The 26768-nt window shown below is 40.1% G+C and overlaps 2 protein-coding genes and 1 non-coding gene across 5 annotated transcripts in view; all 3 read left to right on the forward strand.

Annotated features, from left to right (window-relative positions):
* Positions 1-246: 246 nt before the first annotated feature.
* On the forward strand, positions 247-13948 carry kansl2 (KAT8 regulatory NSL complex subunit 2). 2 transcript variants are annotated; one of them, XM_054771480.1, is made up of 10 exons: positions 247-308; positions 1683-1943; positions 2153-2325; positions 8678-8792; positions 11603-11766; positions 11845-12008; positions 12172-12268; positions 12888-13141; positions 13220-13426; positions 13518-13946. In XM_054771480.1, the coding sequence occupies exons 2-10, from the start codon at positions 1690-1692 to the stop codon at positions 13572-13574; spliced, it is 1485 nt and encodes a 494-aa protein (XP_054627455.1). In that variant the 5' UTR covers positions 247-308; positions 1683-1689; the 3' UTR covers positions 13575-13946. The 2 variants fall into 2 exon arrangements, with proteins under 2 accessions (XP_054627455.1, XP_054627465.1); XM_054771490.1 differs by having other exon boundaries at positions 272-312; positions 13518-13948.
* On the forward strand, positions 12357-12489 carry LOC129194656 (small nucleolar RNA SNORA2/SNORA34 family). The gene has a single exon (XR_008573782.1). It is a non-coding gene; the product is annotated as a small nucleolar RNA SNORA2/SNORA34 family (small nucleolar RNA).
* Positions 13949-14094: 146 nt separating the features above from the next.
* Positions 14095-26768, forward strand: part of nckap5l (NCK-associated protein 5-like) — a 39157-nt gene continuing 26483 nt past the window's right edge. The window contains exon 1 of one of the 2 annotated variants that reach the window (XM_054771466.1): positions 14095-14283. The gene's annotated coding sequence lies outside the window, so the exon portion shown is untranslated. The remainder of the gene's footprint in view (positions 14284-26768) is intronic. The other variant, XM_054771453.1, reaches the window with a different exon arrangement.

Raw genomic sequence — 26768 nt, forward strand, 5'->3', positions numbered from 1 at the left:
ACATTCTAAAATTGTTGGCCTTGCTTAAAAATGTACGGATTTAGTTGTATTCAATGTTAATATTATACGGCTCTCAGAGCCTTATGTGGCTTTCATGGCTCTCTTAGCCAAAAAGGTTCCCGACCCTGAGTTAGATCGGCGGTGTGAAATCCCTCTTGATTGCCAACATTTTCGACAAATGACAAAGTCAGCAATTGGACCAATCAGAGCTCAAGGGGTGGGCTCTAGAAAACTAGCGACCTGTAGGTGGCTGCAGGAAAATCGGCGCATTGTGCATCGGCAGCTTGGTTGTGGCGGACTAGCAAAAGGTAGGTACGAAACGTTGTTACTTGAGTTACATATGGTGATATACTCGTCTTTTATCGCCGAATCATTCAATTTCTCGACAAAAACGACTGTGCTTCATCGGACAGCAGGATGCCCATCTTTGCTGCAAGTTGTAGATAATACGCGTTAGCTATGGTTAGCAACTCCCAAACAAAGATGGCGACTCCATCAAAGAGTGACGCAGGCATTAGAGGCGGGCTAAAGCTCGGCATGGTGGTCGGTTGGACGAGACCAACGAGGTTTTGTCTCTTGTCAAAAAAAAGATTAACTTTGTGTTGGTAGTAAGACTGTATTAGAACTGTTGACTTACCTCCGCTGCCCTCCGTTGGTCAATACAAAATCAGATAACCGGCAATGTTCTCTGTGATAAGCCATCTGCAACAACGTCACCTCAACTGAAACAATATTAAGGCGGCGTTAAATAACTTAATGTAAACAATATTCATGTGTTCGTTTGCAGCCTGTGTATATGTAAGATCTTTCAGGAGTTGGGCATAGTACCTTTGTGTGTGTATACTGTATATACAGTGGTGTGAGAAAGTGTTTGGCCCCTTCCTGATTGTTTTTTTTTTTTGCATGTGTGTCACACGTAAATGTTTCAGATCATCAAACAAATTAAAATATTAGTCAATGACAACACAACTGAACAGTTTTTAAATGAAGCACAGCAACGACTCATCCAAGAGGCCACAAAAGACCCCATAACAACATCCAAAGAACTACAGGCCTGACTTGCCCCAGTTAACGTCAGTGTTTATGACTTCACCATAAGAAAGGCACTGGGCAAAAAACGGCCTACACAGCAGAGTTCCAAGACGAAAACCACTGCTGAACAAAAAGAACATATGGTTCGTCTAAATTTTGCCAGATAACATCTTGATGATCCCCAAGATCTTTGGAAAAAAATACTCTGTGGTCTGATGAGACAAAAGTTGAACTTTTTGCGAGCACGTCTGCACTTACAGTCAAAAATACAAAACACTTAGTTGGGTAGACACTAAATGCACTTGTGCGTTGCAGAGTTTACCAGTAAATCAATAAGTGTGCTTTACAATTTCAGACAAGTGTATTTAATTATGGGGGTGAAGGTTTGTAGCTTTTTATATAAGACTCTGCTGAATTTAATTATATTGTCATATTGTGATACATCCCAAAAATATTTTGATACATGTTAAGGTCAATATTGCCCAACACTATTTTTCACACCACTGTTAACTTGCAGTATTGCATATGAATAATTTTGAGCCTTTGTATACAAAAGTACAGAAATAATGCATTTGTGTGGTCCAGCTTCTTCTGTGTGGTAGTTAACTTTGCTAAATCTACGATACACATTGTCATTATACTATTTACAGATTAGCAATGAACAGGATACGAATCCACGTTCTGCCAACCAGTCGGAACAGGTTAACACAGCAGACGCCACGTTCTCAGGAAGCTCAGACCTGTGCTTTCACACAACGGCCATGCACTCAGCCCCGCCTGGAAGGACTGGATTTTTGCATCAAACACATTCTGGAGGATAAAAATGCCCCGTACAAGCAGTGCAGTTATGTCTCCACAAAGAATGGCAAGCGCTGCCCTAATGCTGCACCAAAGGTTGAGAGGAAAGATGGGTAAGTGTTGTCGGGAAAGCTCTTACAGGTGCAGTTTATACAGTGATAAATATGTGCTGTTTGTATAGTGATTGATGTCGGATGGCATAGCTTTAGCACCCATGCTTGCCCTATCTTTAGTGTTTACCCAACAAACACCCAAATTACATAAGCAGCTTTCTCACGTGTTCATCCCATGTTTTTATTTTTATTTTTTATTTTTTTTGTAGAGTGACATTCTGCGCAGAGCATGCTCGCAGGAATGCCATGGCCCTTCGTGCTCAGATGAGAAAGGTATCTTCTGGTCCATCAGCAGAGATGCTGTTGTCTCAGCTTAGCGGGTACAGCCGTGCAGAGACACGCAGCCTTGATGGAGGTCGCTCTGAAGCAAGTCGTGCTCTAGGTAAATGGTTGTGTCTAATGTGGGATATTGTCGCTCTCTGATAACACACATTTATGTTTTTGTAGTTGTCAGGGCTGTCTTCGACTAAGGATTTTCATAGTTGAATCTTAGATTTTGTTCATAGTCGACTAATAGTCGAATTAAATATATATTTTTAAAGAGCACCGCTAATGGCAATCCCTACAAATAAAAGGATCTCATTTGCGACTTTTACCACCTCCAAAGAAAAAGGGTAAAACACTCAGATAAACAACTTAACATGGTAGGTGTGCAACAACATTACCTTTACTTATTTAATGACTAAGAATGCAGTTGAAATAAATGCACAGTCCTCCGCCTCTTGTCTTGCCTGTTTCACATGCTGTTCTGTCAGGCCAAAGTGCGTAGCGATCAGCTAGCGCCTAGCATTGTCCAGTACTCCTGTTTTTAGTCATCTCGATGACAGTTTTGACTTTGCAGTCCAGAATACTCTTATTGTGGGTGATCTGGAATGGTAACTCATCCATTTTATTCACTAAAGGCCACACATTAACAAAAAAATGCTTAGTAAGGAGAGTCTGTGTGGTCTGCGAGCATGGTGTTAGCTCGTATTCCTCCGTGCCTTTCTCGACTTTATGTTCTCAATGCCGCATGCAAGCATTTCTGCCTGGCTGGATGGTGTGTGTAGACCCGATACTGTGGATCTCAGAGACGAGTCGAAGATCAATGATGATAAAACATCGCCGCTGCGAAATCCAATCTCCGAAAACTTTTGTCGAGTGTAAGATGTTAAATCAGACTTGATATGAACAAAATAATAACTACAAAACTCTGTAAAAGATGCTGGACTTCTGTGTGTATGTGCTGCCATCTTGCATAAGTAGTGGTCTTCTGTAGGGTTGGGCATCATTTTAATTTGAACGATTCCGGTTCCTATTCTTCGTTTCGATTCCGGTTCCTAACTATTCTCGATTCTGATGCTTTTTAGAGGAAGGATCATAAAAGTTTTCATGGTTTAAATGAAGACGCTAACAAGAGTTCTTTCTGGATGATATGTCAGAACTTCTCCATGAATTGTTTAATGATATGAACTTCTTATCAACTTTACTATGAATTTATTACAGGGCTATTTTCAACCAGTACATAAATATCAAAGCATTCAACTTGAATATAAATTTTATGAAGTTTATTTTTACAGGTGTATACTTTCAGAAAATATGTTGACTTTTGAGTAGTAGTATACTTTGTTTGTTGCATCAGTGTTGATGTAAGCTATTTTTTATGAGACCCTTATTTTGTGAACACAGGTAAACAGAATATAGCTGAAAACACTCTTATTTTGAAGGCTTAAAGTGTGTCTGTCGTGTGAGTTGAGAAGATCCCTTGACTGTTGAAAACAGACTGTGCAAATTAAGGGATGCAACTAGGGCTGGGCGATATGACCTCAAATCAATATCACGATAAATTGTGCAGTTTTACCTTGATAACGATGAATGCATGATAAATCCCTGACCACTACATATTTTTGCCATCTGAAAATACTTGCAGGAAATGCAAATTACCTGCTTTTCGTTGATTTATTGACCAACATTACTTTCAATTAAATATAATGCACGTAATGGGACGCACCTATTCCACCTATAAAGACTTCTGAAAAAACCTCCAAAAAGCGCCAACAATGCTCCATTTACATAATGTGCTTTGGGTGGTTACGCCAGTTTTCATACTCACTTTGCATTTTGTGTTCTTTTGCCGAACTTCATCTTTGTGGACCCCAAAATAAATCTCGCTGGGTCTGCGTTCCACAAATATGAATGTATCGTACATACCCTGGCATACTACATCCTGTACACACATGTGCTAAGCGACACATACAGCCACATAACATGACTGACATCACTTCCCATGCAGTTACATTACCGTACTAATGGCCACTTATCACACTGCACAAGAAGAACAGTGTTGATGTCCACCCAACCTACCACAACCATGTCAGGTAATATTTTACAATAATAATAATAATAATACCATTCATAAATATAGTTACTTTCTCATTTTTCTAACAATTCTATTCATTTCCAGACATTCCATTGTCATGTTATTTGCCTATATGTGTGTGCCATGTTGGCTTTAGAAACTAGATATATAACCATCATCAAAATGATCATTTACACAATGAAAAGAGAATTTCACATGTTCTTGTAGCCATGTGACCATGTATTTGTGACATCAAATAAAGCATGGAATCCTTAAAAACTGCTACCAACAGCAAACTAATTATGGTTTCCGAAAAAGACGCTTTTATAATGTTTTTATTTTCTGGTTCTATTTGTGAATTGTAAATTTTGCATAATTGGCCATGATGTAAATGTTTTTTGTTTTTTTTAAAGGCTTTAAAAAGTCATAGTATTTGCGCTATTAGTTCCTCCTTCGGAGCGGCGTTACGATGCATACAAACAGGAAAAACAAAGTGTTTTTAGCGCATGAGTGGGAAAGCACTATAGTACATCACAGAGAGCAGTCATCTTTCCTGCAGTTACAGTATCTGATAAAACTTGTAATTAAACTTTTGACTGATAAAATAGCTAGTTAGCTACGTCAGCGAGTGCGGCTTGTGTGGCTGAGATGTCATTGTGTGTCAACTCAAGTTGCCGATGTGTACCAAGAAAAGTTGTGCGATACTTGTAGATTTATATCCAGATGCGCCAAAATGTTACTCTACTTTGATTCACTTTGCATGGACTTATTTCAGGGGCAAAATGCAAATGAAAGGATTGAAAAATGTAGTCGCACGTGTGCTCTCTTATTATTTTTTATTTGTAGGTGAGTGAAATGCTGGCACTGTACAGCCGCTTCTTCATTTCAACCATCAGCCGTTCCCACATCGTCTGATTCCCTTCTTGTTCAGGGGAATGAACATAGCATACAAGCACACACAGTCAAAACAGACCAAAAAATACTTATTTTCTTTTCTATTAAAACACCAAATTTACCGACGTGGGAAAAATGCCAGCTGTTATCGTGGTAAATTTTGGTCACAGTAAATTTTCGGTTTATCGCCCAGGCCTAGATGCAACTAACAATTATTTTAATAACGGTTTAGTCTAACGATTACTTTTTCGATTAATCGGCAAATCGGATTAAAAAAAACACTTTTTGTTTCCGCTTCTTTATTCAGAAATAGAAGATTTGAACTGACAGAGCAAATAAGTGCACAAACACCAGGTTGCCACATTAATATTATGTTAAAATAATGTTAAATAATAAAAAAAAAAAAACATTGTCAAAATGTTTGTCAAATAGCTTCAGTAAATCAATAAATGTACACAAAAATACAATCATTGTCATTTTCTTAGTCTGTTAATCTGAAGCTTGTTGTTTCAATTAATGGAGTAATTTGTTAGGCCAGTGGTTCCCAAAATTTTTACAGTAGTTTACCCCTACGGACATTTGACTTGAAGCAATGTACCCCCCTACTGCTGCACACTTAAAAAAAAAAATTTTTAATCTTAATTAACTTGAAGTATTGAACATAATAAATTGGTTAATTCATTTGGTAGTAATTCCAGGTAAAAAAAAAAAAAAAAAGTGTAATTTTGGTGGTGACATTTTGACAAGTTTGACATGAGCACTGATAAATAAGTAATCATCCTACATATGTTTTATTCCCATCTGATGTTGGCATCCTTCCCCTTAAATGGCTTGAATTTCACCTGCACTTTTTTGTCCACTCACGGTGGCTATGGTTTAATTCTGCATATTCATTTCATAACAAATTGAAGGGGAACGTTTAACCATTATGATAAAGCAGTCTGTCTGAAAGTTTATTTGTTTAGCAGTGATGTCTGCTTATAAGTAGAGCATTTTGTAACATTGTCTTACTGTTATGAGCAACAAGTGGTTGTTTTTGTAAATATCACTTCATTTGGGCTGCATGTGCATGTTTGGGTGTGTTTCCTGTGTTCATGAATGCAGCAGCAACTGGTGCCCAAGGAGTTACGTGACGCACCTGAATGTGCCATTCTTAGAAAAAAGCTAGCTCAGCACTGATAGCAGTTTGCTAGTTTTGATTCTGCTTGTTGAGTATGAAGTGTCCATCATTTGTGTGCATTGTGTGACTCAACAAGACCACACACAACTTTTTGCACACACACACCCCTCAGGACAAAATCCCTCTTTTGTACAAGCGAGAACAACGCTGAAAGTCCACAGCATTTCATTATGCGGAATTAAATTATGGAACAGATTGAGCAAGGAACCAAACAATGTACCGAGATGAGCAAATAAAAAAAAAAAACAATACAAGCAGTTGATGTTTGCTAAATATAAGGCAGAACAGTCTTGGTTATTATAGTTATTGTTCTGTCATGCTTGTTTTTATTTTTTATTTATTTGTTTATTGATAAACTGATTATTATATGGAATAATATTACATGGAATGCAGGAAGTGAATAATATGAACTGTAAAAGATGTGGAACAGATGGGGGGTAGGATTAAATAAGCTTTGCTTCTTCCTACTCCTTTGGACATGTGGAACTCTGAAATGATTCATGATCTGTATTCCATTGTAACCTTCATGCATGTTCAAATAAAATTAAACAAAACCCACGCTTCTCTAGACACACACGTATATTGCTAAAAGAGCCTATCCACCTGCATAATAAAGGTGATTAAATGATTATCTGACTGGAATCTTTCCATGGTGTCCCAACTCTAAAAGAACGACTACTCCCTTTTAGAAATACGAAAATATACACAACGAACGATAAAGCCTAATTTTCAGGGGAATCCCCACTCACAGTGACAGGTTTTTCCACCGCTGTGCGTGCGGGGTTTGGAACACCAATATAATTGAAATATTCCAGATGAAACACTCTGTAACACTATCATTAACATTAACTTTATAACACTGTACAAAATAATCATCAAACTTACATATTTGTTCATGAAGCATTCAGGTGCACTCATAATAGTGAGTGTGAGGGGCTTATTGTTTTTCACTCTTATTTATGTACCCCCATCACAATTGGCATACCCCACTTTGGGCCATAGATGGACTAAATTAATATTGACAAGTACACTCATGGTTCATGTGATTGCTCCACCGAGTGTGATGCAGACAGGGGGCATCTAGCAGGGTTACTACAGAAGCATGGAATTTGATTGATAAATTTCCAGGTCTGGAGAGAGAGAGAGCGAGCTAGGGGGCATCAGAAACTCAAATCTAACTTTTGTCATTACTGTATGTGTTGCACGTGTGTGTGTGTGTGTGTGTGTGTGTGTGTATGTTAAATGTTTTCAAATGTTTAAACAGACTGTCCCTCTTCTGAGAGACATTCAGTGTGTGTACATGGAGTAATAGTTTTTTATGATGAGCTGTTTTATGTTCCGTTTGTGTTCATCTCATTACGATGGACGTTAATGAAAAGCAAAATGACAAAACTCACAATAAAAAAGGCATGCATAGTTTATTGTCTCATAAGCTAATTGCTAATTTTCTGAGGTTCATTTTATGAGCATGTTGTTTGTGAATACAAAGGCTTTTGTCTTGATCCTAAATGGAGTTCCGGATCACTCATTGATGCCACACAAACTGGATGACAAGAGTGTTCACTCTACATTTGTCTGTGCGCATTGGTTCTATAGTGGAATGAACAGAGAGAGTGAGCCCTCATCTCATTCAGTCTCTTTGTGGAAGCAGGGCTACTAGAGGGTTAGCAGTTTGCTTCGTGAGGCAGCATACGTTAACATGAATGAAGGCACAGAACGATGGTTTCTGAGGTGAATGCCACAGTTTACAGCCCCGGTGTGGAAATATTTCGGTTATAAACAGAATGAACAAGGTGACAGACATGGACAGTTTTCTCAACTGGGTAAAAAAAAACTACAGATGAAGGTGCCATGGGCAGCGGAGCCTTCGTCCCGACAGTCGACGCTTACTGAGGCGTTTGGTCGGCAAAGCAAATATACAAGAGTGCAAAATGATGCATGCTTACTGACAGTGTTGCTCGCTACGTTGCAAAAGAAATGCAACCATTCAATACGGTTAAATGGCATAAATTTTAAACAACATAATGTACAGGCAGCTTCTGTGTCAAGCTAATGTGGCTCATACAGGTACACTATACTTGAGTACCATCTAATGGTTCAAATGTGAATTACACCGCATGACAATAATTTAATGAAAAAAATGGTCTCAAAAAATGTTGTCAACATCGATTTATCGACGATAATTTGTCGCACAATTATGGACCAGCAAAATTTGTTATCGTGACAGGCCTATTGTCTGCTATTCTTGTAGTGCATTTTACATGTGTGTGCAGGCTTGAAATAAATTATTAAATACTGTGTTTTTTACATTTTTTTATGCAGATGAGGACAGTCTGAGTGAAGAGGAACAGGGTCCCCTAGTACTGGACCAGACATGGAGAGGAGACCCTGAAAGTGAGGCCGACAGCATTGACAGTGACCATGAGGATCCTCTAAAGTGAGAATCTTTATGCTAACTGGCTGTTAGTGTTTCTCACAGGACTGTGATGGATCTATGGCCGTTGGTTGGATGGGGCTATATGATGTCTTTGTCTAATTTGCATAATTGACCGTAATGCATGTACATGTAATTTTTATGGACGCCGTGTACTATCCAACATTTGCATTGAAAAATAAGGGTAGTTTTCTGTAAAATAGGCCCATTATGTGTTTATGTGTGAGGGCGAACAGGCACTGTTGGTAGTAAAGTCTGAAAGTGGTGCATGAACGTATTGACCACTCTGGGGTTCCGGTCAGAGAACACAAAGTGATCAGGTAAACTTTATTTGTGGACTTGAAGTAGGGCTGCAGCTATCGAATATTTAAAGTAGGGCTGCAGCTATCGAATATTTAAGTAATCAAGTATTCTACTGAAAATTCCTTCAATTAATCGAGTACAGTGTTCCCTCGCTCTATCGCGGTTCACCTTTCGCGGATTCGCTGTTTTGCATTATTTTTTTAGTGCTTCTGTTTTTTTATTACAGCGTATGAACGCTGTTACAGGCCGAGCATGGCCCTTTAAGAAGAATTGCATCGTGGGAAAGTTGAGTGTCTCTCTCTTCCCTCGCTCGTCTGTCTGCTCCTCCCATTATTTTGTGTCCTGATTGGCAATGGTCTACAGCCAACCAATCTCCTTTGTAAAGCCCTGCTGTGTCATTCTAGCTTTCTTCTTTGCTAGCTTGTAAATTAATTTTCAGTTCGAAGGAGGTGGACTGCAACAGGAGGAGTACTGTAGCAATGATAACAGGAATGAAATACTCCCGAGTGGCTTTATAATTTCTTGTGTACGACCTGTAGGTTGAAGGTTTTAATTTTTTAGTTGTTTTTTTTTTTTTTTTTTTTTTTTAGAGAAATGTGAGAAAATGTTCTTGACTGTCCGAGAAAAGTGTATAAAAGTGTATGGTGAGGGGTTTTACAGCCTTAAAACATAATAATTGTAAAAAAAAAAAAAAAAAAAGTTTGGCTACTTTGCGGATTTCACTTATTGCAGGCTATTTTGTGAACGTATCCCCCGTGATAAATTTGGGAAAACTGTAAACAGATAAAATGTAGCAATTATAAATACACAAGAGAAAATAAGACATTTCATGAATAATGAAAAAAGTTTGTCTCTTTTTTTTTAATCATTAGCAGTTTTATTTCTTAAATTAACATTTTACATAGGAACAAACTGTATTTATCCACCATTCTCAGTGGACCCATGTCTTGGCGTGTTTTAAAATGTTATTTGCTAGCTCGGGTGCTTGATTGGGACTACATAATGCCGCTTTGTAGATCCATTCGAGACTGTAATGATTTACTGGAAAAGGAAAGAAACAATAGTTAGTTAATTGACGTTACAGAGTAAATTACATATTACAATATGTTGATGGCTGTGCATTTGTGAACCCTAAACTTAGAGTAGGCTGACTAGAAATAAGACAAATGTTGTTGTAGTTGTATTGTTGCCTTGTCGTTTTCTCTTGCCTCTTTAATCTTTCCTCTACTTCAACCAGGCACTTCTTCTTTTGTGTGGGTGACGTGAGCGCGACACCCTCGAAGCAGGAAAAAAAATCCTTGATTATTTTTTGCAATCGAGGAACTCAAAGTACTCAATCGTTTCACCCCTACTTTGAAGTATACACACGGTGCATTACTTTAGTATCTGAAATTCACAAGTAAAAGATCTTATTGTTCTGTCATCTGATTAAATTAACTCAGCAGCTTAGGTGCATATAAACTGAATATTAATGAAAACAATGGAAACAAATATACTTACACATGAGTGACTTATGCCGCATAATTGGTGTAGTTCAGTCTAGTTCTGGTCGGAGATCCGTGACAAGGAACGCAGTTCCGCTTAGTTGCTGGGGCCATTTAAGTAAAGAGTTTGGCTTCTCAAAACAGTATGCATTCAAAAGAGTAATACATTTGCATCACAAAAATGCCTCCTCAAAAAAATCAGACCTCACAAAACGCTATTTGTCTGCCGGCCTACCCCTGCGCACTGTCGCCTGTGCATTCATGTGTATGTGATGAAGACACTTGCATCTTCTTCCACTGTGGAACACATATGTAAACAAGATGGCCGCTGCGCTCCGTCGCGGAAAAAGAGTGGCATTACGGCAAGCATCTTCATCACATACACATGAATGCACAGGGACATGGTAGGAGACCTATAACACCAAGCGTTTTGTGAGGTCAAATTTTTTTGAGGAGGGATTTTTGTGATGCAAATATTACTCTTTTGAGCGCATATTGCTTTGAGAAGCCAAACTCTCTTCTTAAATGTCCCCAGCAGCTAAGCGGAACTATGTTCCTCGTCACGGATCTCCGATCAGAACTGGACTCACGGGACCAATTGGAGGGATAAGTCGCTGTTGGTCAAGTGCACTGCTGATGGGGATCCAACTTCATGTAAAAAAATTCAAACTATCCCTTTGATTCAGCATGTGCAGGTTAGCCCTAATACGTAACTAACTCAATTAACAGTCAGATGTTATTTACTAAATAAACACAGCTTTAATTCTGACTATAATGATATCAGAACATCAATAAAAGATCACACACACTTAGGAGAAGCTATTAAATCTTCAAATATCTCTTAAGTGTTACAAAACTCTGCAATGACTTCTGCACCGATAGAAAGCGTCAAAAAGAGTGGCATTACTGATCATCATGAAAGCAAAACCGGAAGTGACTCTTTCAGTATTGGTCGGCCGACATATAAGACATCCCTAATTGACATCCTTGCCTTGAAGGAAGTTGTAAAAGTTCTGCTCCCTACAGACATGCTGGAGTGTACACTGCAGAGGAGGTGGCGCTCTTCACTCGAGAGAAACTCATTAGGCTCCAGTCCCTCTACATTGACCAGTTCAAACGTCTGCAGCATCTGCTGAAGGAGAAGAAGCGCAGATATCTGCACAACCGCAAAATAGAGCATGAGAGTATTGGTAAACATTAAAAAAAATATTCAACGCTCACGAGGTGTCACAGTGCCAATCATTGCTTGTCTGTTGTGCTGTAAACAGGAGGCAGCCTTCTGACAGGGCCTGAAGGCCTGTCAATGAAGGAGAAGGAGAACCTGAAAAAGCTCAAAGCTCTTCGTCGATACCGTCGTCGCTATGGAGTGGAAGCTCTGCTGCACCGGCAGCTGAGAGAGCGTAGACAGGCTGTTACAGAAGGAGCAACTCTGGTAAGACCTGCACACAAAGAAGCACGCAGAACTGTATGTTGTTTTTTTTTGTTTTTTTCGTTGTCCTTATGCTCATTATAGTTATATTAAAAAAAAAAAAGTGTTGGCTTTTATCTCGGGCAGCTCCGACTAGTTGATCTAACACTTGTTTTACGTTTGATAGCCACATGCAAGAACGGTGCAGGAGAAATGCATTTCCTTTGTGGATGGAACTCGGTGCACCAATTCCTGCCTACCCATGACCCACCACTGTGTCTCACGTATCCTTAGCAAAAGAAAACTACACACGTTCCTAGCAAGAGGGCACTATGTTGTTTAAATCTGTTTTTTCTGTTTCTCTAGTTTTCTTTGGCACCAATCAAGACCAGTTGTTTGCAGTAGCTGCTGGTTTTAAAGGAAGCCAACATGAACTCCTTCCTGTGGTCTGTTGATTTCCCTCCACTTGCAAAAGGGATAATCAATTCAGTTGGAAGGGACAAATAGTCTGCATTTCCTTTTTAGCAAGATTTCTGCATAAATGTGACATCATTTAACTTGAGATGTTTCTGGTTTTCCAGTCTATTACAAACATTGCAATTGCAATTTTTTTTAAACTTTCTATTAAATTGTTGTCATTTCTGTTGAGTGATCGGATTTTGGACCTTTTACCACATATGCTCAGTTTGTTTCACAGGGTGTCAATACAATAATCGCACCAGCAGTGTGCACCGACGCCCCAACACTGTGATGTTCTTTGAGGGGAGGCCTACTAATCACCATGCCACACTTTGAAAACCCCTGGTCTACATTGCAGTTTCTTCCGCTTATATTCCTGCTCTGATCATCTATAAGTGGAACACTGGTTGAACACTCTACTGTCCTTGACAGTCACACACTCAGACATCTTCCAGGACAGCAACCAGGTGCTTTTCAAAACCTGTCCAGGCATGAAGGATGTCCCATGTGACCGCACAGTACACATGGGTCAGTCTGATGAACCCCGCTGCCCTCTTCACCTCACGCTGCCTCCTCCCATGTACCAGCCGGAGCAGCAGCCTCCCCCCCAGGAGCAGCTGACCCCAACAAGCAGAGACATGTACCTGAGTGCTGCTGAGCTCCAGCCCACAGAGAACCTGCCTCTGGAGTTCAGTGATGTGTGTGGAATTAGGTCCCATCGCTGGCATAGCTTGTTAAAGGTTTAGTTTTAACAGGCGATTACATCTGTTCTCCAGGACCTTGATGTGGAAGGAGATGGTATGCAGGGTCCTCCATCGCCCCTACAGTTTGACACAGCCCTGGCTTTGGAGGACCAAACTATTCGAGCTATAGCTGAGGATCCGATGGACATCCTGACGGCAGACGACCCGGATCAAGTTGACTTGGACACTTCAGGACAAGAGCTTTCAGAAAGAGACGTCAGCGACATTGTGGACAACCAGGTTCACCTCAATCACTTTAGATTAAGTTACTTTGTGGTGCCTGTGCACCAACTGTCCTGATTTTTTAATGACTCTGTTGTATTCTCCCCAGGTGGTGTCTCAGGTCGTTGGAGGGGAAGAAGCCGCTGCAGTGGATGCACCAAGATGAATAAACTTGACTTGGGCACAACACAGAATTTCCATTTGCACAAAGACTGAGTTGAGCTCTTGGATGAACTTGTCATGTTTGTTCTCCTACAAAGTGAGATTTGACTGCTTTGTCACCTGGCTCTCTGTTCATATGGTTTGGCCTGTCTGCTTGCATTAAACAACTGCACTCCTCTGTTGCACAAGAGACACATACTCTGTTCAGACTTCTCAAAGAGGCTAATTTCCTCTTGCTGAGAGAGACCAGTCTGGTAGAATCAGCTCAGCAGGAGGATTCTGTATTAAATACAAGGAAGTCCAACTTCACTGAAAATGTTTGCTTCCTTATTGGCCTCAAATTATTGTGATGTCATAAATCCCACAGTTTGAGATATACTGTAACTCTTCACACTGAGGAGTGCAATAAAACGGTGTAACGGGTTAAAAAAAAAAAGCTCTGAAGATATGCACAAGTATGTGCTGAAGATGTGTGTGGCAGCAAAAGAACAGCCCCTGAAAAAAATGTGGGCGGGTAGAAGTAGCAATGACATCACTTTTCCTCAACCCAAACACGGAGGGAGCTCAGGCTGCAGCAGCCCAAGCAGGAGGAGGAGGAGGAGGAGGAGGAGGACACCGCGGAGAAATGAGCCCAGCATATTCATGATTTCACCAGAACCGGCGTTTTGTCGCAAAGATGGTGCTCTTACGTCGCGGATCTCAAAGACAATGAGGTAAGTGAGGCTCAGCAATCTAGACATTTCCTTCGACCTCACCGACAGACAAAATGTCTTTTTTTTTTTCGTCACCGAGTCTGGACGATTAAAAGGGTCGGTGGTGGTGTGGAGGCTTCGCCAGTCGAACCCAGCAGGCATAGGGCGGAACGACCACCACCGGTCGAGTCGGTTTGTTGTGAGGGCCTAGACGCTATTTAGCAAGGCGTACATTGGTGGGCTTATGCTCCAGTTTTTTGCGGGGGGAACTGCGTCAAGTGATGGCAGCTGGCACGCGTCAGCTGATTCATTGTGCACGAGGAGCAGAAAGGCCCATAGAGGAGGAGGAAAGTGCTGATATTCGCCGTCACTTTGGATGTGTTGTCTGCAGTGTGTCTAAGTATCACACATCAATGCATGTGTTCTCATTGGGATGGCTCAGTTGGAAACTTCTATCAAAGTCAATATTGTCATCTTTAACTGTTTCATGCAGCATCTGTATCATGAATTAATAGCAATTAGTAGTACCCCCAACACACAAAATTGTATGATAATGTAGTTGATAACTCATTGATATACTGTATGTCCCATAAACTGTGGTTTAAATGTGACAAAAGATAGATTTTGACCTGACAAAAGCTACAATATATTACAATGGACTGACTTTATTTGCAGTCATCACACAGGAAGTGCAACTGAAGCAGAAAAATAAGAGGAAGTCTGCAGTTGTGCCTGCAGAGGCTTGTGGTGTGTCATAAAAAAGCTTGAAAATAACTACAACTGTCTTCCATGGACTCACATAATCCTCCTGAATCAAATTAGAATGAATTGTCACTGTTCCTAAAGGATGATTAAGCCTAAAGTTGTGAACGTTTGAGACGTTGATTTGTCAGTAGAAGTGTCAGACATCTCAAGTAGCACACATCTTATTGGAACGTTATTAGATCCACACAAGGCTTCATTTTCAGCCAATGTGATGACCCAATCGCATTTCCCGAGTGTCATTTGTGTCACAAGGGAGGGTTTCTTGTTTGTTTTCCGTATTGTGGATACCTCTTCTTGGACAAACTCTGCAATACCTCAAAACAACATCTCTGTTTAATTACCCATGCAGGCCTTTGTAAAACTTAATGATCTGTGCCTGTGGATGATGCACCAAATGTACTCATCATCTTCTGAACAAAGACCAAGTCTGAGGTCAGAGGAATTAAGGCTGGAGAGAAATTGAATGCTTGCAGACTCGGAGAGAATGAAGGGCTGTAAAATATTTAAGTTTCACTCAACATCTTTGAAGTGAGTCTCAATGAATCTTTCAGTGTTTGCAGACTACATTTTCCTCTTGGGCTCTTTTATACCATGTAACATAATCTACATGGGCATAAGTATGGGGACACAGGAAGGAAGACAGGAAGTGACGATTGAAGAAAACAGAGTTAGTGTCCATGTTGCAGCTATAACAGTATCCACGGTCATTGTTCTCCATTCCAGTTCTTCCACACCAAACTCACCTGCCTTGTGCACTGGAACAGAAAAAGGCCTTCTCCAAACTCTTCCTTTAGAGTTGGAAGCCTACAATGGTGCACATCAAGCCAATCACACTGCAGATGGATTAAATAAGTCTCAACATTTGTGGTCACTTAGTGCAGGGGAGTCCAAAGTGCCATTTGCGGTATTAGACTCTTTTATTATTGGCACGTGGCATGTTGTAGAAATAAAGTTTAAACACAAAAAAAACCAGCAAAAATGAAAAAATTAAGCAAAAAGGCACAATGTAAACAGAAAAAGCTAAAATGAAATAAAAATGTCTCTTTACAAATAATAATAAAAAAAAGAAATGTCAAAAATCCTTTGATTTTTCTGTATGCGGCCCTTGGTGGTAAAATTTTGGACACCTCTGATCTGGTGTCACTAAAAGAACATCTTTAGAGCAGCAGCTCACTGGAAAAGGAAAGGAAAGACACACTGGTGCTGATGAAAGTGTGACATCGTTAACATATTCTAAAAGCACAAATGCACGCTGTTAATTGTGTTACGGTTTACACCACATTGTTTTGTTTTCGTTTTCAGTCATTGTTTTAGTTTGAAAACCGTTCCACATGCAGACAACAACATTAAGAAAACAATCTCTGTGCACATACTTTTTATGATTTAATGAATTACTTCTGTGCTTCTTCTTTGCCACACAATGTTTCAATTCTTACACTTTTATTCATTTATTCTGTATTGCTGAATAAGCTACTGTATCTACGAACTTCATTAACATGACTATTACGCATTCTTTATCCTCTTATAGTGGAATCCCGATAAAACGTTTTCACCTCCGATATGATACCAACATTGCAGCCTTGACTGTCGGCCGATATCAATATATACAATACATACATAGGATGAATCATACATACATATATTACTTATTTTGTAGAGATAGGGGGCAATAATTATAAAAGCAATCTTCACTCACTCAATGTACTGCAAAAAAGATCAGTGAGGCTAATTCATAATGCCGCGTATGGAGAACATACAAACCCATTATTTTTAAAATCACAGATATTAAAATTACCTGATTAAGTAAATTTTGAAACTGCGAAAATAATGAAAAACGTCATAGAGTATTTCTCTACTCTCTATTTTTATTTTGTATTATTTATTTATTATTACACTGATTATTATATGGAATAATATTACATGAAATACAGGAAGTGAATAATATGTACTGCACAAGATGTGGAACGGATGGGGGGTAGGATTAAATAAGATTTGCTTCTTCCTACTCCTTTTCGACATGTGGAACTGTGAAATGATTCATGAGATGTATTCCTTTGTAACCTTCATGCATGTTCAAATAAAATTAAACCAAACCAAATGTTGGAAAAGGCTTGATTGTGTGATATTGCTCAAACCGAGGATAATAGTCAGAAACAGTAGGTATGATGGAAAAGCTGACTTCTCAAGCTTTGTGGATGTTTTGGACGGTGTTGGTTGTTTGGGGGGGCGGGAGCTTTGTTTTTCACCTCTGTTGTCTTGCGAGGATCCTCATGCTGTTTTTTGTGGTGCTGCTTCGGATGTGCGAGTTGGTAGTGTTGAACTTCCCTGGTTCTGTGCCACTGCGGGGGAACTCTGCATGGCGGGTTTTGCACACGGCTGCAACATCTTTTTTGGACTTTGACGTTGCTATTGCTCCTTATTACTGTGTTAGCACATGCTGTTGTTGTGATCACATGGGCTCTATCCGGCCTCTGCTGGATAGAAGTGCTGGAGCGGAGTCTAGAATCGACTGCTTGTATTGGAGTGTTGATTTCAGAGATTTTAGATGCAGGCCGATATGATTTGATACTTGTTTTTTTGCTGTTACCAGACTGATATCCGGTATCAATATCGGATCGGGACACCCTTATCCTTTTCCCTATTAGAAAATTGGGTTAAACACAGGAAGTGAAGAAACTATCAGTAACTGCTGAGACATGCCGTATGCGTATTTTCCTGTTGAATTGTACAAATGTAATTGCGATGTATGGTAATCCCTGGTTTATCGCGTTTAATTGTTTCCATACCCGACCGTGATAAGTAAATTTATGTGAAGTAGAATTCCTTATTTATAAATTGGATATTTTGGTAGCCAAAGAATAGAAAACCTGTTTACAACCTTCTAAATACGTTTTTTTTTTTAACATTATTTGAGCTCTACAGACATGAACTAACAACCCCATAGTTACCTTTAGACTTGTAACACCCAATATGTCGACACCAAATATAGTCGACATAATAAGAATCAATAAGCCCGTTAAGACATAAATGGGACTTTAGCTTGTGTGTGTTGCCATAAATGTCTTCCGTTGGGGAGATGAGTGCCAGGCGGACAGGAAGTGTTGTCGAGGGTTCAGAGTTGAGTTTTAGCTTGGCGTGGGTAGCAACAGCAGCCGGTGTTTTTATTAGTGGTTTTTATTAGGAATTATTGTGCCTGTTATGAGTTAATTCATGTCTGCAGTCAAAGCAGGTATGAACAGTAAACCATAAACCTGTGTTTCCGGTGATCAAGTCTGGTGTTTGTGTGTCCCACCAAACATTGTGGTAGTACCACTGACACCTAGTGATCAGTGTAGGATACTACGTATCATTCACAGCCTTCACAATTAAATGCCTAACTCACTAAAGCAGGTGATTTTAATGATCAACACCTTCAGTTTGAGGGAAGGAGCTCATCAATTAAATCACCTGCTGAAGAAACTGGTTGGAGAGAAAACCTGCAGCGTCTTGGCCCTCCAGGGCACGAGTTTGACACATGTGCCTTATACAGCATATGTATTTTAGTTCATTTAGCCATTTTTATGCTTGGAAATGCTTAATTTAGCAAACATAAAAAAAATAGAATAAATAAAAACAAAATATGCTTCAATATTTATATTTTTTGACAATTAAGAGGCCGTATTCAACCACAAAACAGCATGATTTATTTATTAATATATTTTTGATTAATCGAGAGAGTGAAGCTGCACAATTCGAACTGAAGGGACGACAATAGTTCAGTGTACGTTCGAAATAAACAAAATTGTTACCATGAGACCGCAGGAAACACCCGATGGAGTATACAGTACGTGCCAAGCAACATTTGTGATGAACTAAAACACGTGCAAGCGCAGAGACTCTTCCATTCTCAACACGTGCACTAAAACTTGACTCAACTGTGCTGATACAAGTGACGGTGTAGTAAATCCACATGTACTTGTGAGTCGGCCATCATTGATATGGTCCACCATTTCGTGCATGTGCAATTGAATGCAATGCCCATTTTCAAAATGTTGCGTCTTTCTAGTTGACACAGAGCCGGAGGCGCCAGCGTTTTCAGATCTTTCGACTGTGGAGCCCATTTCTGTTTTCTTTTCAAGCACTGAAACGCCACTGTGTTCTGTAGACTGACTTCCGAAACTCAAAAACTGAAAATGTTGTAGTGCATGTACATTCACAGTGTCCATGTTTGATCGTCCGTGAGGGACAGGCCGTGCAATCCAATTGGAGATCCAAGTAGTGCTGCATGACATCATGAAAAAACGAGTGACTTTATTGGAGTGTAATGGGCAGTGAGAAGTACGGGCTGCTTGTGTTCGCCTCTAATTGTTACCAGATGTGCTACACGCCTTTGTGTCCCACATCGTGTTACTGGCGGCTTCTCCAGACGCCACATAGGGCGCTAGGCTTTTGACGATGGAGGGAAAACACGGCGTGGAGTGGCTGGCTTTTTGCTTCTCTTGTCACCATGTTTACTAGGTGTCACAATGGGCGGCCATGTTACCGGACATTGAATACACTCATTGTGGTCTGGTAACAATGTCTGCTTCACAGTCACTTGCTTGACTCATTGACACAAGATGGCTGAGGTAGCTGAGGTCAAAGGTCAACTTAGGACATCACTTGACCAGTCGTGCTTATGAATTGATCTTCAAACTTGAAGGTATTATTCTTGTACAATAGCACAAGAACCTTGATTTTAAAGGAAAACTGCACTTTTTTTGGAATTTTGCCCATCATCCACAATCCTTACGTGAAACATGAACACACATCTGTCCCTTTTTTAAAGAGAGAAAACGAGTTTGCATGTTGGAGCTAACAATACACATAATGGGACTCACCTACAGTATCTAGACGATAAAGCCCTAAAAAAAGCAACTCTCAACAATGTTCCATTTACATAACTTACCTCTGTATTCACCAAGCTACAACGATATTGTTATTGTAGCCGCTAACACAAAGAACTATATTAAGAACTATATTTTTCTGGGGTAAACAACGCCTCACTACGCCTCCAGCCACTACGGAGCGGTAACGCTACCTACTGGTCCTTTTGCTGTGTTGTTTGTGAGCTTGGAACAGTTAACGCTAGGTTATAAATCATGCCTTGCACGCGTATTGTAGAATGTTGTGGCAATAAGGTGAAAAGTTGGTCAACTTTGAGATTCCACACACTACCAACCAAACATCCGGACAGGCTGAAGCAGTGGATACTGGCTCTCAACTTAGACCCAATGAAATCGTTAGGAAGACCGAGCTAGATGCGCATTTGCTCTGTTTTACCTGAGGACTATGCTGAATTTAGCAGCTCAACGGGGAGCGCAAGTCTGAAAGATACAGCCATTCCATCAGTCAACATCTCAATGCGAGCGGAAATTGTAAGTGACTGTTTTCATGTTATTTTGTCCATCAAGCATTTATCACTAGTGCTACATGATAACGCTATGAGAATGCCTTGGTGTTTCACTATAGCTGGATCTGCCTAGCACCCAGCAACATTATTCTCTGCCTGGAGGGAGGGGCGTCTTACCTGATAACCTGTAGCTCATCCTCCATATATTCTGCTCAAAAAGATAAGGTATTGGATCCTCATTTGCCCAAAAGTAGTCGTCATCGGCGGTGGTAGCTCTCACAAAGTCTGCCATGATTAGTAACAAACAGACACGCTGCTTCTATGCTGCTGTTGTTGACGGAAGTAGCGTTAATTCCTATCAACAATGTGAAATCAATGCACAATGAGTTCCGGTGATGTTGAAAATGATCCAAATATGGCAAAACTCTGTGAGTATTACAAGTTATCATCAATATACCTGTTAATGCGTGATCACAGCATGTATATACAAAGATAAAACATTGTTAGAGGTTTTTTAGAGGGCTTTATAGTCAAAATTTATAGTCCCATTACATGCATTGTTTGCTTCCTTATGCTAACTCGTTATCTCTCTTTAGAATGCACAGAAAAGGGAAAGAAATATGTGCAGTTTTCCTTTAAATGCTATCACGCTGTCATGTCTTTTCTTTAGCTTGCATTTATAATTACATTTCCTCACTTAATCAGTCCCCTCATCAGGACCAGTGTTTCCTCACAGCCTTAGTTTCCTTGTTTGTTTCCCTGCCTTTTCATGAAGCCATGTTTGAGCTTATCTTTATCTAACCTTTGTAAACTTGTCATGTAAGTATTTGGGCAATAATGGAACACTTAACAGTCATTAAAAATTACATATTTACAATCTGAAGGTGAAACATGGAAAAAATTCCAGACCGCGGACACACTGAGCTTGTTGCTCTGTGGAGCCCAGTGCAGTTTGATAAGTCTCACTCTCGCACCGATATCATTATCGGCAGAAAAAACGAAGATGATGATCTCATTGTTATTCCCAGTATTGTCGGACATCCCTAGTAGATTGCATTGAAAAAGGATAACATATTTTTAAGCTGTTCGACAGCTGTTTGATGACTCTTTTTTTTATTAATCACCAATAGCCTAAAATTAGCATCATAACACCTCCTCCGTTGTTTACTAAGGTGCCCAACCTTTCAGACATTTTTTTCCCCCAACGGGTCGCTGTCTCTTCAGGTCACCGGTATGTGTGAGCGACAGGAAGAAAAGCTCTGATTTGCTTGGGAGAAGTTTTTCTTCACCGCCTGTTGTTTTGCATGTATAAATCTTTAGATCCTGAAGACGACTATACTGTATACTGTAAGACGACTTGTCTTTTTCTTGAGGGGAAAAAACATCTTCTGCTTGGGTGAGTACTGTGCATTGGAGTCCCTGAAAACTATAAAAAATCTACACTTTAATCAGTTTTTTAAAATGTACAAATCCATTGTGGTGATAGATAAAAGCCAAACCATAAAAACTGATCGTCATTGTCCAAATACTCGAGTACCGAAACAGTATGTGTGTAAACAAACGACCTTTTCTGTAATTAAAGTCCAATAGCATATCAGCTGATATTCAGAGGATACTAAAGCAATGAAGTATTTGTCATATTTTCTCCATTGAGTGATAACTCGTGTTTTCTGTCTTCAAAGCAAGCTTTTCATGCTCTTCATCATCATGAAGTCACTTGTCTTTCATATATTTGTTTGTATTCAGTCATAGTTTGGTGCCACAGGACAACATTTATGAGTGAAGTTAGAGGGGGGTCCAGACAGGTCGTAGTTGTAGTCGACTGTCTCTTCTGTAATTACTTACTTTGAAGATAGGCTCCATATCAGGCCTTTATCAGTCTGCGCTCTGAGGCATGCAGGTTGTGGCGTTACCATGGCGATACACCAAAGCAGCTTGCATTACCATCTCCAAATATTCTTCTGTTACCCCACGGAGGTGGCGCGCTATGACAGAGGAGCTCCCAGCGGGAGGTGAGACGAGTTGCAAGACATCATCTTGATGCGTGAAAGAGTATTACTGTTTTTGTGCACATTCTTCCACACAGCTGTTTTCCACTCAGCTGCCCGCTTCCTCTTTTTCCCCTGTTACACAGTGAAAATATCTCATCAAGTTAATCATATGATTGTCCACAGCAAATCAAGATTACTCCCACATCGGTTACACTTTTTTTTTCTTCTTCCAAAAATCCAATCTTTTTTTCAAAAACACATTCTTGAATGTGCGAAGCTATTTTGACACTGACAAATGGACTGCTGTTTATACAAGTTTTGCCATCAGGGTTTGACATGAAGTAAAAAATCACTTTAATTGTTCAGTTGAAAATATTGAGTGTTGGACACCACAGGGCAGCACAACAAGTTATCAGAGTTAGTATTTCCTTTCCTTGATACTACGATGACAGGATGAAAGAGGTCATTATTCCTATAAGATACACTATCCATCACCATCACCATGGTTGGTATGTCAAGACTCGTTTTGTTGGCCCTAAAAAGGTGAGAAACACTATTGGATAAGATAAGAAATAATTCCTAGCAAAACACAAAGGTGGTGTCTGTGTGGATTTTCTGCCTTATGGCCGTCTTTGTCAACAATCAAGGTAAAGTGACGTTAAAGTGCTCATAACACCAGAAAATGTTTGGGGGGGAAAAAAGCAATGAAAACTAAAAGTATTCACTTAATAAAACGTTTTGTCATACTGCTGTTGTACACCAGTAAACAACTATAATATACGAGTGAAATGAAGTTGTAATTATCAGTTTTGTGAACCACCGCCATCTTGGCTGTGACGTCACGCAGAGAAGCTCTCTTCCTAACAGCCATGGATGCGCAGAAAAGCGAAAAAATTGGATTTACTTTATTTCTTATAGTAAAATTTGATTTGGTTAGAGTACATTTTGGTTTGAGTCGGAATTTCTGGAACGGTTCCATTGGATTCAAGCTTACAGCTCCCATGTCTGTAGCTGACTGATGGATAGTTGGCAGTGGTCCAGGCTTTTTTTTAAGGGGTGTAGCGAAGCCTCCTTTTTTCCAAAGGTGTCGGGGGAGTAAACATGGGGCAGGCTCATCTATCCAGGGACATGTATCGGTGGTGGTATCATGTCTGTGAGGAAGGAGGTTTGCCCTTTGTGACATCATGAAACGCCGGAAATACAAAAGCAAGCGTTTGAGCGCCGCTTTGATTAATCGAGTAATTTGTTAGGCCCTAGATGTATCAAATCAATATGAACCAAACACAAACTGTTAGTGGTTTGGTCTGCAACATGTTAGAAAAGAGTAAAAAATGTTGATAACTGTTTTCCAAAGTCAAAGCTGATGTGTGTGAATATCTTGTTTTGCCTAAAACACAAAGATAATAGGTCTGCTTTCATGGATGACTAAGGAAATTCTAAAATATTCACAATCAGAAGATACTGTAATTACATTTTAACATTAAAAAAATATATTAATTGAATACCAAAATAGCTGTCGATTAATAGGATAATCGATTAATCATGGATTCATTAATTGTTGCAGCTCTACTCAGAAGTAGAGCAAACAAGTGAGGGAGATGATTGTCGTTCATAAACAGGCTCTTGGGACTCACATAAATGCTATCAAATCATTAAAAAGTGCATTTGACTTAATGGAGGACCTTTTCATGATCCAGATCTAACATTGTGATTTATGTTGATGTTTTCTTGCTTGTCTGCTGTTCAAATGTGAGGTTGTCGTGACTTCTAAGTAAACCAAGATAGAAAAATCTGCCCCGAGTCGCATTGTTTGTAAAGTTAAATACATTTGGCTCTGGCAGGGACATCATGAGGGTTAAAATAAAAGTGTCTTTAGATGAAGATAAATCAGTGGTCACAATGAATGGGAAGTTAGATCAATGGGGGAAAAACTGTAAGTCAGTGCTCACATGAACACATTTAGGACCATCCCAGTCTGAAGGGATTGACGTGAGGGTCCGAGCCGTATTTTCCCAGACCTGCTTGATGAGTTCATGTGCTAGTTTGGAAAACTATACAGTCCATAATGAGGCTGCGCTGCCTTCTCCAAACAGTCTTCCTTTGTGCTCCCCTGCAGTTTATTTTCATTTGCCTGGAAATAGGTTGTTACTGAGCAGCTTTATTCACCCCCACCATCCCTAAAGCCTCTCCCACTAGGTGCTTAGTGAGCACTTTACAAGCTCCCTCCTTACTTCCAAACCCCATCGGCTCCATCCAAAACATCAGTGTGCCTTGAACAAGCATCTCCATATTGTCTTTGATTCTATACCATAAATAGCTCTTCCACTTGGAGTGGGCTGTTAGAGAGGATGTTTGGCTGTGCTGAGATAACGCTACAAGATCTTGCTGCTTACATGTGGACAAAATGTGGAGAATCTGTGCATTGCTGCATTGCATGTGCGCCTCCTTGACCCTTCTATGTCTCTTTTTTTTTTTTTTTTTTTTTTTTTCCACTAAAGGTCTCACACAGTATGTTTCAAACACCATGGAGGAGGCTGACAGCTATGTCGCCCGTGTTTAGGCCCAAATGTTGCCAAGACCACAAAGTCATGTCCGTTGTAGTTAACTCTGTGGTTGTAGGCGTTTGCCACCATGTTCACACCACTAAGTTGGCTTGTACACTACAGAAGGTCACCAGCGTGGTTGCATTCACATGAAGCGAGTTGTGTATTATCGGTGTTTGCTAGTCTTCAGTGCATTCACACTTTCCAGTTAAAAGTGAAAGTCATCCGAATAATAAGACTTAAATGTAAGCCCAAAAACGTAAATACAATAGGTAAACATACCTGGTTCTTTTCAACCAAGAGGTTGCGTGGCTCATTACTAGGGGTGTCACGACAACTCGTGTCACGAGATCTCACAAGATTAAAACAACAATAAAACAATCAAGAAGAGGGCAGTCAGAAGCCAGACTATGGCAACTATGGCATCGCTACTATGAATGATAATACATGTAATACAGTATGTAATATTTTGCTGGTCGATAATGGTGCTAAAAATTATTGTTGATAATCCATATTATCGCCATTTTTTGACCATTTTTTAATTAATTATATGGCACAATATAATATAAGTCAGTGTGTCTGGCTCGCTGCTTCCCTCAGTTCACTGTGTTCAGTTTATCTTAGTTCTATCTAAGATAAACCATTGACTCTCTGCTGGTGTATGATAGTCAGGAATTACTTAAAATCCAGGACATTGTGGCCGCCTGTGCTAAACAAGAGTACAGGGGGTCGAACAAACCGCGTCCCTCTTACATGGCTGACGTGCAAGAGTTCCTGCTGCGGGAGGAGCAGTTGCTTCCCAGGAAAATGTAGACGCAGGGGGACACGGAGTGGCAGACTTGTGAAGCTGAAAGCCTGGCCGCTGGCACTTTCTCCTGAAGTGGTGCGGTTCCCAGATAATGTTTCCCGTGACTACGAGAATTGTTTTCGACGCGTGGTCTCTCGGCGGAAGTTGGTCGTGTTCCCCTTTTTCCTCATCACTACTTTCACCACTGCGCTCACCTTGTTCATTCTGTTTAAAAACGAAACCGTGAGTTGCCTGACACCTGGTAACTGTTTAGGCCGAAACCTTATCACCTTGCTTGTACAAAGCTCAAGCGTATTGGACCCTCGCAATCATCTCTCAGCAAAGAGATAAAAGCATGATAACTTGTAGGCTGGCTAGAGGTATCTTAAGCCATGTTTACACTTGCACGCACTATGTTCCCGCAGTGGTATGCAATTTTGTGTGCCAGTGGCATGCCAATAAGTAAATTGGTTGTAAACAGGTGTGAAGTATGTGTAAACTGTGTGGGGCTGCGTGCCAGTGCGCAAAGAAAGTTTGGAAATATTAAAAATTTTCGTCAACTAGTGGTGAATGCAACGTGAACGCACCGCAAGCTATGCTCAAACAATGCGGACAGTCCGTATCAAAGCATGTCTCATTTATATGGATGGGTTAACTTTCCCGCCACCTCCTGGTGCAAGTCGGGCTGAAATCTCTAATTTCTGTAACCTCAAGTGTTTTGCTTGTGAAATTCTGCACTAGGATAACTGCACTTTTTGGGGAATTTTGCCCATCATCCACAATCCTCATGAACACATCTTTCTCTTTTCTGTGCGTTGTAAAGATATGAAAACAGATTAAAAAAAGACGCAGCTAAGAATGTACGAAATGGGAATCTCTTATTCCGCCTACAAAGCCTTCTGAAAAAAACTCCAAAAAGCCACAACGCTCCATTTACATATAATGTGACGTGGATAATTAACCAAGCTACAGCGACATTGTTGTTATTATTATTGACGTTGTTACGCTGAAGAACTACATTACTGGCGTATTGACACCTTGCCACAACA

The sequence above is a fragment of the Dunckerocampus dactyliophorus genome, chromosome 1 (assembly GCF_027744805.1).
Source record: "Dunckerocampus dactyliophorus isolate RoL2022-P2 chromosome 1, RoL_Ddac_1.1, whole genome shotgun sequence".
In the NCBI taxonomy this organism is placed as follows: domain Eukaryota; kingdom Metazoa; phylum Chordata; class Actinopteri; order Syngnathiformes; family Syngnathidae; genus Dunckerocampus; species Dunckerocampus dactyliophorus.